At 40.2% G+C, this 13,523-nt stretch overlaps 1 protein-coding gene across 2 annotated transcripts in view; it reads right to left on the reverse strand.

The window, feature by feature from the left end:
* doc2b (double C2-like domains, beta) overlaps positions 1-13,523 on the reverse strand; it is a 196,405-nt gene that overhangs the window by 25,471 nt on the left and 157,411 nt on the right. For both annotated transcript variants that reach the window (XM_087847499.1, XM_035905333.2), the window contains one exon: positions 12,814-12,940. In XM_087847499.1, coding sequence (XP_087703625.1) covers positions 12,814-12,940 — 127 coding nt within the window. The remainder of the gene's footprint in view (positions 1-12,813; positions 12,941-13,523) is intronic.

Here is a 13,523-nt window from a genome sequence, read left to right on the forward strand (position 1 = left end):
TTATTTGATGCCACAGGGTAGAAATGCATTATCACAACTTCTTTTTTCTGCCTCCAAGTGGCAAGAACCCCCCCAAAAATCTTAGAGACAATGACCAGTACCACTGGCAAGTTGTTGATGTAAAAACACAAAAATATACCTAAAAACATTGCAATGTTAACAAGCTCTGAACACAAGATGAATAAAAGCTGGGGTCTACCACACCAGGCAAAATCCTAAGAGCTAAAATCCCGTGGGACTTCTAGACAGACAGACAAACTGGTCATGGCTAACCAACCGGACATAGTAGTGGTGGACAAGCAGAAGGAGACAGGTGCAGTGATATACCAAGGGATAGCAACATGAGAAAGAAGAGATGAAAAGCTGGAGAAATACCAAGGCTGAGAGAAGAGCTCGAGAAGATGTGGAAGGTGAAGGAAACAGGAAACAGTGGCTTCTGCAGATCCCAGGAACATCATCCAAGATCTGTGTCCAGAAGAAAGCAGTCCAAGGAACAGCAAAGATACTGCAGAGGACCCTCAAGCTCCCAGGCCTTGGGTAGAGGACTTGAGCCTGAAGGATACATGTATATAGATATGTATCCACATAGCTGCCCACTTGGAGACAGCAGCCCAGATTTGAGTCTGACACGTGGCACTCTTTTGTTTCTCACCACTTTCCTGTCTATTTTCACTGTTTCACCATCAAATAATGGCAGAAATGCCCATAAAATAATCCAAAAACAAAGTGCCCTCACAAGCTGTGCAATCTATGATCTTTGCTGCTAACACCCCCAAAACTCCCACAATAATCAGAAAACAATATTTAAATGAAGAGCAAAACTGGCATAAAGAAACAGCTCTGCAGACGCAGACTGCTGCCTCCACCACACACTCTTGTACTGTGTGTAGGAGACAGGGCTCGACAATCTGTCTAGCAGTATCCACAGCAGGATACTAATCAGATATCTCCAAGGAGCTGACTCTCCCCACATGAATCACACATGACTTTTACAAGACGTCTCACTGGACTGGTGACGACATTCAACTCATCTAGCGTGCCAACATGTTTCAGTTGCCACTTCAGCTTACTCTCAAATCCATTTTGTCCAGTTGTGATTTTGTAGTTTCCGTCTGCCTGTATCCTTTAACAGAGCGCACTTTAGGAATCCACGACAAACCAAGAGCATCGAGACACATACAGTAGCGAGGTAGGAAGCACAAACCTCAGGCTGCCTGGATAGTAACAAGCCCAGCATGCCTGACAAGCGCTGACATTTCTACAGCACTCACTGTCTTCTTTTCAGTTTCACACTCACAGATCATTCATTTAGCCTGAACACCAGCCCATTGCTAACAGCTCTTTTTTCTGCCAGCATATAAATAATCCATACCAAGAAAGTAGCAAGTAAACTGCATTCACTGCGAGAGTGACCACAATGGATAAAATGACAGTATTTTTCGGACCATAAGGTGGACCAGATTATAAGGCACATTAAGCGAAACCAAACAGTCAGATAAACAAACTTTACTCAACTCATTCTGGCGTCCTCGACTTCCTATTCCCATGTTGTTGCAGTATATTAATGACCAGTTTGGTCAAGTTACTTAAAAGTAACTATCAGTAACTAATTACTGATTACTTCCCCAAAAATGTAATCCCGTTACTTTACTGATTGCTTATTTTAAAAAGTAATTAATTAATTAGTTACTTTTTAAAAACACGATTTACAACCTGAATAGGTGATAAAGCGATAGATCTTTCAGCCCAATTCTACTTTTTCTGCATAATCCATCATACAAAATGTAATCAAATGGAAAAGTCTCTTTTTTAAAATTGTTTAATTAGTTTTAATCTTTTAACTTTATGCATCAAGCAAAAATTTAATTATATGCAACATTCTCTGACTGGAAGAAATTAGTTTAACATTTAAACCTATTTTCTGCACATTCCAGCACATAAAATAAAATATTTGTTTTTTTGTGTTTACACTCACAGCAGAAAATAAATAAAATCAAAGACTCAGCAGTCCTGTTGCTCTATTTTCACCTGTATAGCAGGCGGAGGTTTGCCCTGGTGCAGGTGTGCCGCAGCGGTCAGTTGAAGAATCCGCGAGTTTCTCTGTGAATTTCCCATTCCCTGGCAGCGCACTCGGTGCTTGCCCGGAAGTTAAGGGTTTTTTTTCGCTGTAAAAAGAAGTTTTCTTCCCACGCAGTGAACAGCGGACTCTAATATTTTTGTCACTTTTTACGGAATCAAACTCAAAGTAAGATCAGTACTACCACGCTTTAAACGCTGCACGCTCATACTCTCTCCCGCACTTGACATATTATCCATTGTTGATCTGCACACAGCTGTTGTCACCAACGTCACACTCGCTTACGTCATTGTCATGAGACACTCTCGCAAAAAAAAAATCACGGTTTTAGTAACGCAGTAATGCAGCGTGCTTACGGGAAAGTAACAGTAATCTAATTACCTTTTTTGCAATAGTAATCCCTTACTTTACTCGTTACTTGAAAAAAGTAATCGGATTACAGTAACGCCCATCTCTGTTAATGACTAACCTCGTATTGTGGATGGATTATCTCAGTTGTTCTCTCGACTGAAGTTTGGTCCGTTTACAGCATCCTGCCGTGCCATTGCATTTGTCCGTAACCATCGGAAACCCTCACATTAACTTTTATTAAGTGGAAAAAAGTTAGCGTTCATCCTCCAGCTTCACTGTGTTTATGTTATGCTAACATAGCTATGTCGCTAGCGATAACGTAGCACATCGTTATATACCAGCTAGTCCAACTTCAGTAACCCTACAAATGTTACTGCTGTTTAGTTTTCTGTCTTCATTTATGTTGGAAGTGATAGCAGAGCTGTAAGTTTAATTTATTCTGAAATCTCTCAGTCAGAACATGATGTATCATGTTTAGGTAGAAACTAGCGAGCTAACTTCCTGCTAACTTCTAACTCCATAGCCGTAATGCTCCGACAATCCACCAAGCTGTGCGGCTTCATAGCTTAATAAGTTGTACTAAAACATTTTGACAGATTTTTGAGCGCTGTGTACAATCGGTTCAAGGTCAGTAAGCACAACCAGAATTCATACATAAGGCACACTGTCTATTTTTGAGGAATTTAAAGGATTTTAAGTGTGCCTTATAGTCCGAAAAATACGGTAGATAAGAGTGTTTCAGAGGGACAGTTTAGGTAAGACTGCAATAGTTTGGACATGTGCAGAGGAGGGATAGTGGATACATTGGACAAAGGATGTTGTAGATGGGTCTTCCAGGCAGGAAGAAAAGAGAAAGCCCACAGGGAATATTCATAGATGTAGTGAGGAGGATTTGCAGAGGGTTGGTGCGACAGAGGATGATGCTGGCGCTATTTTCTTTCCTTTTCATCTCACACACCCCAAAAATCACTATATGATGAATAAATCTGTTACATAATTTTCAAAATGTCAAACAACCCCTTAAACAGGACATTACAAGCCAACTGATGGCATCACAACGACAATATCCATCTTTTATATATCATCTTTGTATGAAATACTAGAGAAGAAAAACAATGGCAAAATGGTTTGAGTATCTTTGCTTGGATCAACCATGGGGTGAAAATTCTTTCTGATAGTAACACGCATGTGTAAGGTGCTCAGGCAGGTGTGAAACAGATTAGAAGGAAATAAGGGAACAGCAGCAGGAAAGGAGCACCCACAGGAAAAGAAGGAGATCACAAAGGATGTGCAAATCCTAACTGCAACATTTTGGCTCAATTTTCATTTTTCAAACTAAAAGCAGCATATGGTTTAGTGGTTTTAGGGTTCCTAATACACTGGAGTGGTTTGAATGCAAAGCCTAAATGTAGTAAAAGCTTTTCAAACTAAAATTTATGGATGTCTCCTAAGATGTGACTCCTCGTGCAGCTTTTATGAATCCCCGTTTCCTTTTTCTATTAATCTGTTCAAACATAAAATCAATTAACATAACCAAACACACCGCCGTGCAGTGGTGTTTACTTTACATTTTCCAGCTACATGTACCACTGCCTCAGGGAAAACTCAATTATGACTGGCTAGAGGATGTCCATTAATTGAATTTAATGCACAGCATTACCGGATACCTCCGATGAGAGCATCTCCACATCACTCTGAATGAAAGCAGGCACGGTGCTAAATAACACAGTGAAATATGTCTCACTCTGTGCTCGCTTCATTATTTTCTCCAAAGACTGACAACAAAGCAGCGCATACAGTAGGTAGCAACCCAGCACAATAATATTCCAAGTGTATTGACTGGGTCCCAGGTATTACACAGCCCCTCAGGGGTTACCAGGGAAACAGAGGTATTACCAAGAAAAATGTCTGATCATATGCCAGGATAAAGGGGAGGGTGTCTTTGACTGGTTCACACTATAGTAATCAATTCAAAAAATTTAGCCATGCACTTTAAAGTGAAACCCCTTCCCACAAGCCTCCATCTTTTTGTATTATTTATGGTAACAATACAACAAAGAAATTCTGACATGCTAAGAGGAACACCAGTGTTTGTCTGTGACACAGGTCACGTCTGAATCTCTTTGAGAGAATGCGTGGGTAGTTCAGGATTTGAGGCTTTAAATGTGTGCAACAGGAAGCTGGGTTGAAATACATCTGCTGCCAATGTCCTGGTAGGATCTCTTAGATCAACACCTCTCTGAAAACAGTGGGGCGCTAACTATTGTGCTGATGCAAGAGAAGCGGCTGAGGCATACAGAGCACTGGCATTCACACACATATTCCACGCAGAGAGGATAAATAAAGCTGTGCCCGTAACAGCAGAGGTAAAAACAGGTGAGAGAAATTGTTGCTCAGAGGCTTAAGAGGAATATTTAGGCTTCTCAGTCTCTGGTTCTCTCGCCTTTAAGGAAAAAAATACGAAGCGCCTCGTTTATACTTGTACTAATGTGATTATCTCCTCATTCAAACTTCAGTTCCCACGTCTGGCTGGAAATGCTGAAAAATGTCAATGTCTGCAGTGGATTTCAATGAGGTAAAAGCAGCAGCCTCGAACAAATGAAGCCAAAGCTTAAGGGAGAAAAAATGCAGCTCTCTGAACAGTCACAAGAGGCTGCCCCCCAAAAACAAGACAATGCCATAGACCAGCGGTCCCCAACCTTTTTTGCGCCACAGACCGGTTTATGCCCAACAATATTTTCACGGACCGGTCTTTAAAGTGTCGCGGATAAATACAACAAAATAAAACTAGTACCGGTACCGAAAAAAGAAGATTTATTCATAACACACGTGAAAAGACCCAGGAAAACAGAGTTATCGTAAAAACGACAACAAAATAACGCTGAAAACTGATAAAAACCCTGAAAACCATACATTTCACACCTGAGCGTCAACTCTCGCGGCCCGGCACCAAACGACTCACGGACCGGTACCGGTCCGAGGCCCGGGGGTTGGGGACCGCTGCCATAGACATCAGATCAGATCAGAACAGTGAAGCCAGCATAGGCCACCAGGGGCAGACTGCTGAGGTTGCAAAAAGACTTATTATTGTACAAGTATTATATGGGAAAAGGCTCCTCCCTTTCCTTGGTTTAGGTTTCACTTTTTTCAGTGCTTGCGGACAAGTCAGACTCCATCTTCTATGCAAACTATCTTGACTGGTTTTCTTGTTCAGCATCCAGTTTGCAAATGATTTCATCCAATGACAGCCAGCAGTTTTCAGGAACTACTCAGAAATTGGTGAATACACGTATTTTCCAGCGGTTGCCAGATAGTTGGAGCCTTGTGTAAGTGAATGATTAGCTCTTAGCTGCTTAATATTTAAAAACTACAAACATTGTGGTTCATGCATTTTAACAACAAACTGGCAGGCTAGCCTCTGATTTATCATTCCAAAAAAATTGAAGATAACAAATTGATAAAATTCGCTGAAGTTTCCAACCAACTGTAAAGATGTCTCCTTGAATGTAAAGAATATAGCATTAAGAACACTAACATATCTGTGTGGAAGTGAAGTGTTAGAACCCCTGGATGTCAGAAATGTGGGAAAACCTTGTCGGAGAGAACAGAAAGATAAAAGTCTGTAAGGCATTTCATGTTCTAAGTTGTACGGGCCATCACATCCATCATTATTAACACTGTCACCCTTTAGCCACATGTGCCATACTCTTTTGTGGCTGAATACTTTCAGCAAGCATTTGGCATGATGCCGTAGTAACTGTTTCCAGGAAAGACAGATCAACGGCTTTTAAACACGGGCTTACATAATGAAACAAAATATAATTTGAAATTACATAAAATGTGGCAACAGGGTGAGCTACAAATTTGAGGCCTTCTATTACAGCTAAGCCTTTCATTGTCCAACTGAGTTGAGGGAATACAGAAATGTATTGTACAGAGACACTGATCCAAGATTCATTGCCAGATTAGGCTGCTGGCTTCTACTGTTCAGGGCCTCTTGCCGTCTCCTGGTGCCAGTGCTCATTGCAGATCCAGAGTCCAGGCTTGGAGACTCATCCATTAAATTGAAAATGGGCAATTGGTCAAACTCACAATGTTGGCAGGCACAGCAGTCCAGCCTCATTGAAATTACCAAAACATACAAAGTGTTCCTCAGTCTTTATGTCAGCAAAATATTCATTGGTCCTATATTCTAATAGATGAAGTGCTGCCTTGAATATACTGTTGTAAGAGCTTTTAAATTAAGAATTCTCCATGTTTTCATGTCTGAGTGTCATTTGTAAATGTGTATACAAATGGTTTGCAAACCTCCAGCAAACACTCACTAAACTGATTGGGGGAAAAACAATTTTTTGTGACTAAGGTCACCCACTGATCTCTAACACTGTGCAATTAAGTTCTAAGGCAGTGGTTCTTAACCTATGTTCGATCGAACCCTAGGGGTTCGGTGAATCGGTCTCAGGGGTTCGGCAGAGCCTCCACCGTGACATGCACGGCTCATTTTGTGCACCAATAAAAAACATATCTATGTCTTGAATTTGAAAAAAATCACATTTTATTTTTCACTAAAGAGGGGTTCAGTGACTGCGCATATGAAACTTGTGGGGTTCGGTACCTCCAACAAGGTTAAGAACCACTGTTCTAAGGGGAAGACGTCTGAAATTTAAAAACACTACAAAATCATAGTATTTACAAAGATTTTAGTAGTTTTCTGTTGAAGAAGGTAAAACAGTAACAACTATAAATTTAGTAGAACCAAATTTACAAATGTATCAGTCTGCTGTTTACCTCAGCTGTCAATGCTGGATAACTGTCCACTTCTATTTACTCTGGAAATGGCTGTAAAACTTTGTGAAAGGAGTCTAATATGGGGCAACTGTCGATAACTGCCACTGATTGGCCCTGTTAGCTACTTTTAGCCGCTGTTAGCTGCTGTTAGTGAAACTATATTTGTAGTAAGGGTGTAAGATTTCTCCAAGCGTTTATTCACGCTTGGTGAATAAACTCTCATATGTTGTCAGACTGTAACTGATTACACGAGACTTGAGGTGAGGAGGAAGTGGACACATTTTATTAAGATCATGATCGTGTTGTCTCTTTCCTTTGCATTTTAATTTCTTTTTTGTCGCTCCACTGCACTCGAATGTCTACACCTTTTTTTTCTTCTCTTTTCTGCCTTGGGTGTACTACATTATATATTTGGCCAGTCTCTAGTCAGACACGTAAAACGTGACTAGTCAGAAGGGAGGTGTCCTTTCCGACCACTGTATTCAAATATGGTGAGGTAACACGGCTGCTTACATGAACCACAAATCTCCTCCTATGTATTTTTAATAGATTGATTTTAAGTTTATGAGAATGCATCAGTTTGTTGGAAGATGAAATTACACACTAATCTATGTATATTCATGAATACAATATACATTTTCATATGACCCAGAATGACCCTGAAAAATGACCTTTACGACTTTAAGGTTACATCAAAGCTTTTCTGTGTTTTCTACCCAATCTACTGACTTTTATATAAGCCAAAGAAGCCAGTTAAAAGGCTCCACTGTCAAGACCATCAATAAGACAGGCACTGTGAGCTGCTGGATGAGATGATTAAATGGTTGCTCTATTCTCCCCGGCACACAAAACAACTTCCTGTTTTTTAAGACAGAGCTCCTCATCCAAGCACAAACGGAGCAGAAAGCTACCTGCCAGAACACCCTTTTCTCTTTTTAACCAGCAACAGTCATAGCTTCACTTCACTTTGCCTTGAAGCAATCTGTAAGAAAAAGGCCTATGAGGCCCTGTTACACGACATATGACAGGGTGGTCCAAAATAGCATGAATCTTATCTGAAGAAGAAATTAAACATTTGTCACCTTTGATGCAAATATCTGCTCTGCTTAAAAACCTATACAGCGATGATCTGAGCTACCCATCTTCTAAAATCAACTCTAGTTTTACTAAACAAACAGTAACGTGGAAATTAAAGAGCATGTCTGCTGTGCGTGGAATAAATTCATCCTCTCTTTGCTGTAGATAGCTGTTGTAAAGCTGCAGGCAGCAGTGTCATGCAGATATACCTGTGAGTCACGTTGTTCCATGTCAGCACTGACAGTATCTACTGATCACACTTTGCAATCCCTCATCTGGTTGTTATCTCTTAGATATGCAGATTTTTGCCACAAACATTTAGATGCAATGTTGCAAATTGTAAACTTACCTGCTTTACCTACTAACCTACTACTAAACTACTAAATAAACACAAATAATAGCATTTGTAACACTAATACTGCTTTCTGCTCCCCAAAATGCTCAAATCTTTGAATGGCAAATGACTACAATACACTTTAAATGTGGTCATTTTTGGAAGCACAACATCCACTTACATAAACAAACCTCGGTACAAAATGAAAGCCCAGATTGTTCAATGAATAGTAGCTGTTTGGTCCCAGTTTATGCACAAGCATATTTTTGTATTTTTGGATGCTATTTCTCACTCCCACATGGACAACAAAGCATATGAGTGAAGCAACAGGAAGTTGTCTCTCCAAACACAAGACTGTGCTCCACACTCCAAATATGGATGGTCCAGAATTACACTGCATCCACTTTTTTTAAACCATAAACTGTGTAGGCATTTTCAAAAGGATATTCAATCACAGTTCAATGATACTTCACTCCACTCCCATGCTCTCATAACGCATAATCCACTCCCGCACCCCACTTATGGGCTCAAAACCCAAGGCTCTAATCTGTCATGTGCTTTAAGCTAAATCCTCCCGGGTCCTGTTGTTTCTTGCAATTACCAACATCTATTATATGGAGCACCATTTTGTTATACTATTATAATGCACCGCTTATTATCTGGATTTAGTATTACCAGATATTTAAATTTGTTCGCACACACATTCTGTCCCAGTGAAACTAATTAGAGTTATGTTATCAATAAAACAGACCGCATGCCTTCCTTAATTACTCTCCGTGCAGAACTGTAGCTCAGGCTTTGACATGCAGCTGTGTATCTGAACAGAAACAGTGAAATGACAGCAGATATTTTCTGATGTTTAGCAAAGTCTTCAGCTTTTGCTTCTTTAGACTGCCTATTTTGGATTATAAGGTTTGTTTTGGATGAATAAGCCAGATTGCAGGACTGATTTTATCCCGGGTTTAAGAGTTGGAAAACTGTGGTTTTTTTTAAATGAAATCTGCACCTCTTTCCCCCCCAAACGTCTGCTAGTGATCCAAGAGTTTGGTTCAACTGATCAGCATTTAAAGATGTGTTTGCTCATTTGTTCTGGCTCTGAACTTTGACATGAGCAAATAATCATATGCTTCCATGATGAGTTTTCCTAGGGTACCAAATTGCGGCAGGTGTTAATTAGGGATGGGTACCGGTATCTGGTGCCTTTATGGCACCGGTTCTGACATAAACGGTAGTAACCAGACCGAAAAGCAGCGCATATTTCGGTGCTTTATTTCGTTGCTTTTTTTTTCCTGAGATGTCATACACTTTGGATTCTAGCCAATCATTTGACCTTTCCAAGGATAGTAGGCGGGCCCAGGTACTTACGTTCTTTTAGAGCAGAGCTACAGATTAAAAATTCCTAAGGCGAAGCGGTCAAAAGTCTGGCTGTACTTCACAGCAAAAGATGCAAACTCAGCAGCCTGCAACAAGTGCTTTAAGGTGATACTGTCAAAGGAGGTAACACCTCGAATCTGATGAAACACCTGGCAACGCATAGCGTTTTTTTAAAAGCCGAGAAATGCGCCGTATTTGATAGCTTGCTGCGAGACCTCACACCGAGCACATCTACTGCGGGTGTGGTGCCTGTTATCCCGAAGAGGAGAGTCCTGGCCCCTAGCCCTGCCAGTGTAGCAGAAATGATGACGGGTGATGATGCAGCAGCAGCCGTTCTTCTCTGTGTGAGTAGCTTAATGTTGTTCGTGGGTAATTTACGTTGAGTAGGCTAACCACGTTATTAAATTAATGCATGTAAGGTGAACTAGCAAACACCGTTGTAGCTACATGCGGCTGTCTTCTTGTTTGATGGCAGATACTCCCTTCACCCTGGCCAAAAAGGCTAAAATGACCAAAGAAAAAGTGGAAAACAGCTAAACATGAGAGGTTTTTGGACATAGTTTGTGTTTTTTCCATTGTTTTACGCACTGCTTCCAGCCAAGAGTGATACCATATATGTCCTATAGCTGCAGAAAAGGCTAACATTGTTATCTTTTTACATAAAAAGAGATAAGATAAGATACCTTTATTAGTCCCACGAGTGGGAAATTTTCAAAACAGCTAAACATGAGAGGTTTGTGGACAAAGTTTGTGTTCTCCATTCTTTAAGCACCGGTTCGAGCACCGTTTAAGCACTGGCACCCTTTCAAAAGTACCGGTTTGGCACCGGTATCGGATAAAACCTAAACGATACCCATTCCTAGTGTTAATGAATGGTAGGACAGTGCACCACTATTTTGATAAATCTTCCTGAAAGACTTTTACATTGAAAACAAGGGTTTATGACCCTCTCTGAAATGTTTTTAGTGGTTCGGACTTCACCTTCAGGTGCACTGTTCCTGTCAACTGCTGTTTCTAAGTTGACATTACAAACTGATGAAACTGATACTTGAAAACATTTTACTAGCTACTTCGTCTGGTTAATGGGTATCAATTATTTCAGTTTTGAGAGTGCTAGACCAGAAGAGCCAAGGTTTGAAGAGTCAGTGTGCTTATAAAGCTTTGAAAGTTACATAACCTGAACTTTATTGTGAACAAACCAAAGTCTTAACAAGCTCATTAAGGTCTGAGACCTCAAGAAATGTTATCTGAGACCTCCGATCTCTTGGGGATAACTAAACAGTTTCTTTCCCTTTTTTAAAAAACCCCCACCAAAATTAAACAACATAATGCACTAACTGTGATTAAAATGTGGATAATAACGGGTCACCTTTTACTTAATGCAAACTAAAGTTTGGTGCAGTTTAAAATTGCACAGGTTCTCCCACTTTTCCTAGGCATCAATGTCAAACGTAGATGAAGGATAAAGATGTTATGAAAGTTCACTGGCATGGACTGTGAAACCTGAGAGGTAAAAGCAGAGATCAAATCGGCACAGCATTATGAAATCAATTATTCATGCATGTTGAAGAGAGACGTCGTCAAAGTTACACCGCCTTGACGGCCCATCACTCCCGGTCAGTTGGTCATACAGTGCAACAGATGTGGAAAATCAAGCTGTTCCAGTGCTGGTCTTTGTGGACATGAGCAAGCTTGCCAAGTCTAACCCACACTGGAGTCACTTAATACACTGAAAATGATGGACTGCTGCTGATGATTATGGTCTCGGCCTACACCTAACATATTGCACTGAGCAGAGTATAATGTTGAGTATTACATGCTATGCAGTTACACTGTTACACACAAATAAATAATTAAAAAACACAATGACTTCAAGCTTACTGCTTCTCAAGGCAGTTTTCATACCTGGCAACATTAGTTATAATTAAGCAGCTCATGTCAGCTCTGCTCTGCTGACATGAGCTGTTTATCAGAAGTGTTAGCTTCTTTCTTATGATCAATTTATTTACTCACAGATTTGTATTTGAAGTGTTTTTCTTAGCAGAATAAAGTGACTCCACTGGAAATATACTGGAACAACCTTATGCTTTGTAATGATGACTAAATTACTCTTTAATCTTAAGCTAGGCAGATGTATACCGGACACAGTAAGGTTTACAATTTGGTCTAAGGATCCAAGAAGTAAGAAGTAATATGAAAGTAGGGTGAAAACTGGTCAAAACTGGTTGAGATACATTGGCAAAAACTGCACCTGGGACAGAAATATGTTGCTTCTATGTGCAAAAAGAGGAAAAGTGAGCTTTACAAAGCAAGAAATATCTATCAGATTATTGCAGTAAAGATTGCAGTAAATGTATTTTGTTGTTTTTCAAATCGAATTACATTAAACTGCCCACTAATTTGATAACTAAAGGGCTGTCACACCTATATTTGCATGTAAATTCAGTGTCACTTGTTGCATGGTGATTTGCACATTTGGAAAAACAAACATGGATTAGAATGTCATCAATGCAAATCGTGTGTTTGGTTTTCTCTTCATCTAGAAGATTTTGTTTATTTAATTTTGTTATAATCGATAAAATGATACGATATGACAAATCATACAGAACTTCTTCTTTGGTGGAAATTTTGACTTAAACTTCCACATGGCATTTAATAACATGTCTATCAGACAGCAAAGCCATGTCTGTAATATTGGCACAATCTTTAGGATCTAAAATGTTGTTGTGAGTACAGCCCCTCAAGAAACAACAACACGATCACGTTTAAACAACATAAAAATGCAGCTGTGTGTGGGATGGAGTGAACTTACAGGTAACTGTTTCTCCAGGCAGTTGTTGAAATTCTTGGTTTGATTGGGCTTCAGCTTCTTGAGAGGGATTCGCGTTTCCCCGATGAACTCGTTGTGGCGGAATTTGTCCTCATCACACACTGAAATCCTGAGATGACAAGAACAGAAGTGTAGGAGGACATGAGCAAAGCGAGGCTTAGGTTAGGGTTTGTTGCTGAGAGGAGGCTTAAAGCCATAAAACCAGTCATTTTCACCATCCACCTTCACAGGGCTTCAATTTGTACTTTGTAGTCACAGCTGCTAAATCTGTAGGACCACAGTACTCAGAGCACTGAAGCTACAACCAAATAGTTCTGCAGGGATCATTGTCAGACTCTATCAGCATGACAGGAAATGATGAGATAATTATACACGAGGAAGCGTTCAACCGTGCACGGATCAAAAGATTCAAACATACTAAGATGGAAGGGGAAACTCTACGTGAGAAGACGTCGAGAAAAATTTGACATTGTTCCCGATCATGTCAAAGTCATTTAAGACCCAGTCACGAATTCATCTTGAACACATCTCCATTTGCTCGTCTTATTTACTCAATTAGTGCAGCACGAATCGAACTGTGCTGTGGCGCATTGTCCTTTCCGCCTGTTTACTGATTTCTATTATGTGCCCACTTTGCATTTGTTTCCACTGAACACACAAACAAAACAAATCCTCTTTTCAGTGCAAGACGG

The sequence above is a fragment of the Neolamprologus brichardi genome, chromosome 10 (assembly GCF_056152115.1).
Source record: "Neolamprologus brichardi isolate AB-2024 chromosome 10, ASM5615211v1, whole genome shotgun sequence".
In the NCBI taxonomy this organism is placed as follows: Eukaryota; Metazoa; Chordata; class Actinopteri; order Cichliformes; family Cichlidae; genus Neolamprologus; species Neolamprologus brichardi.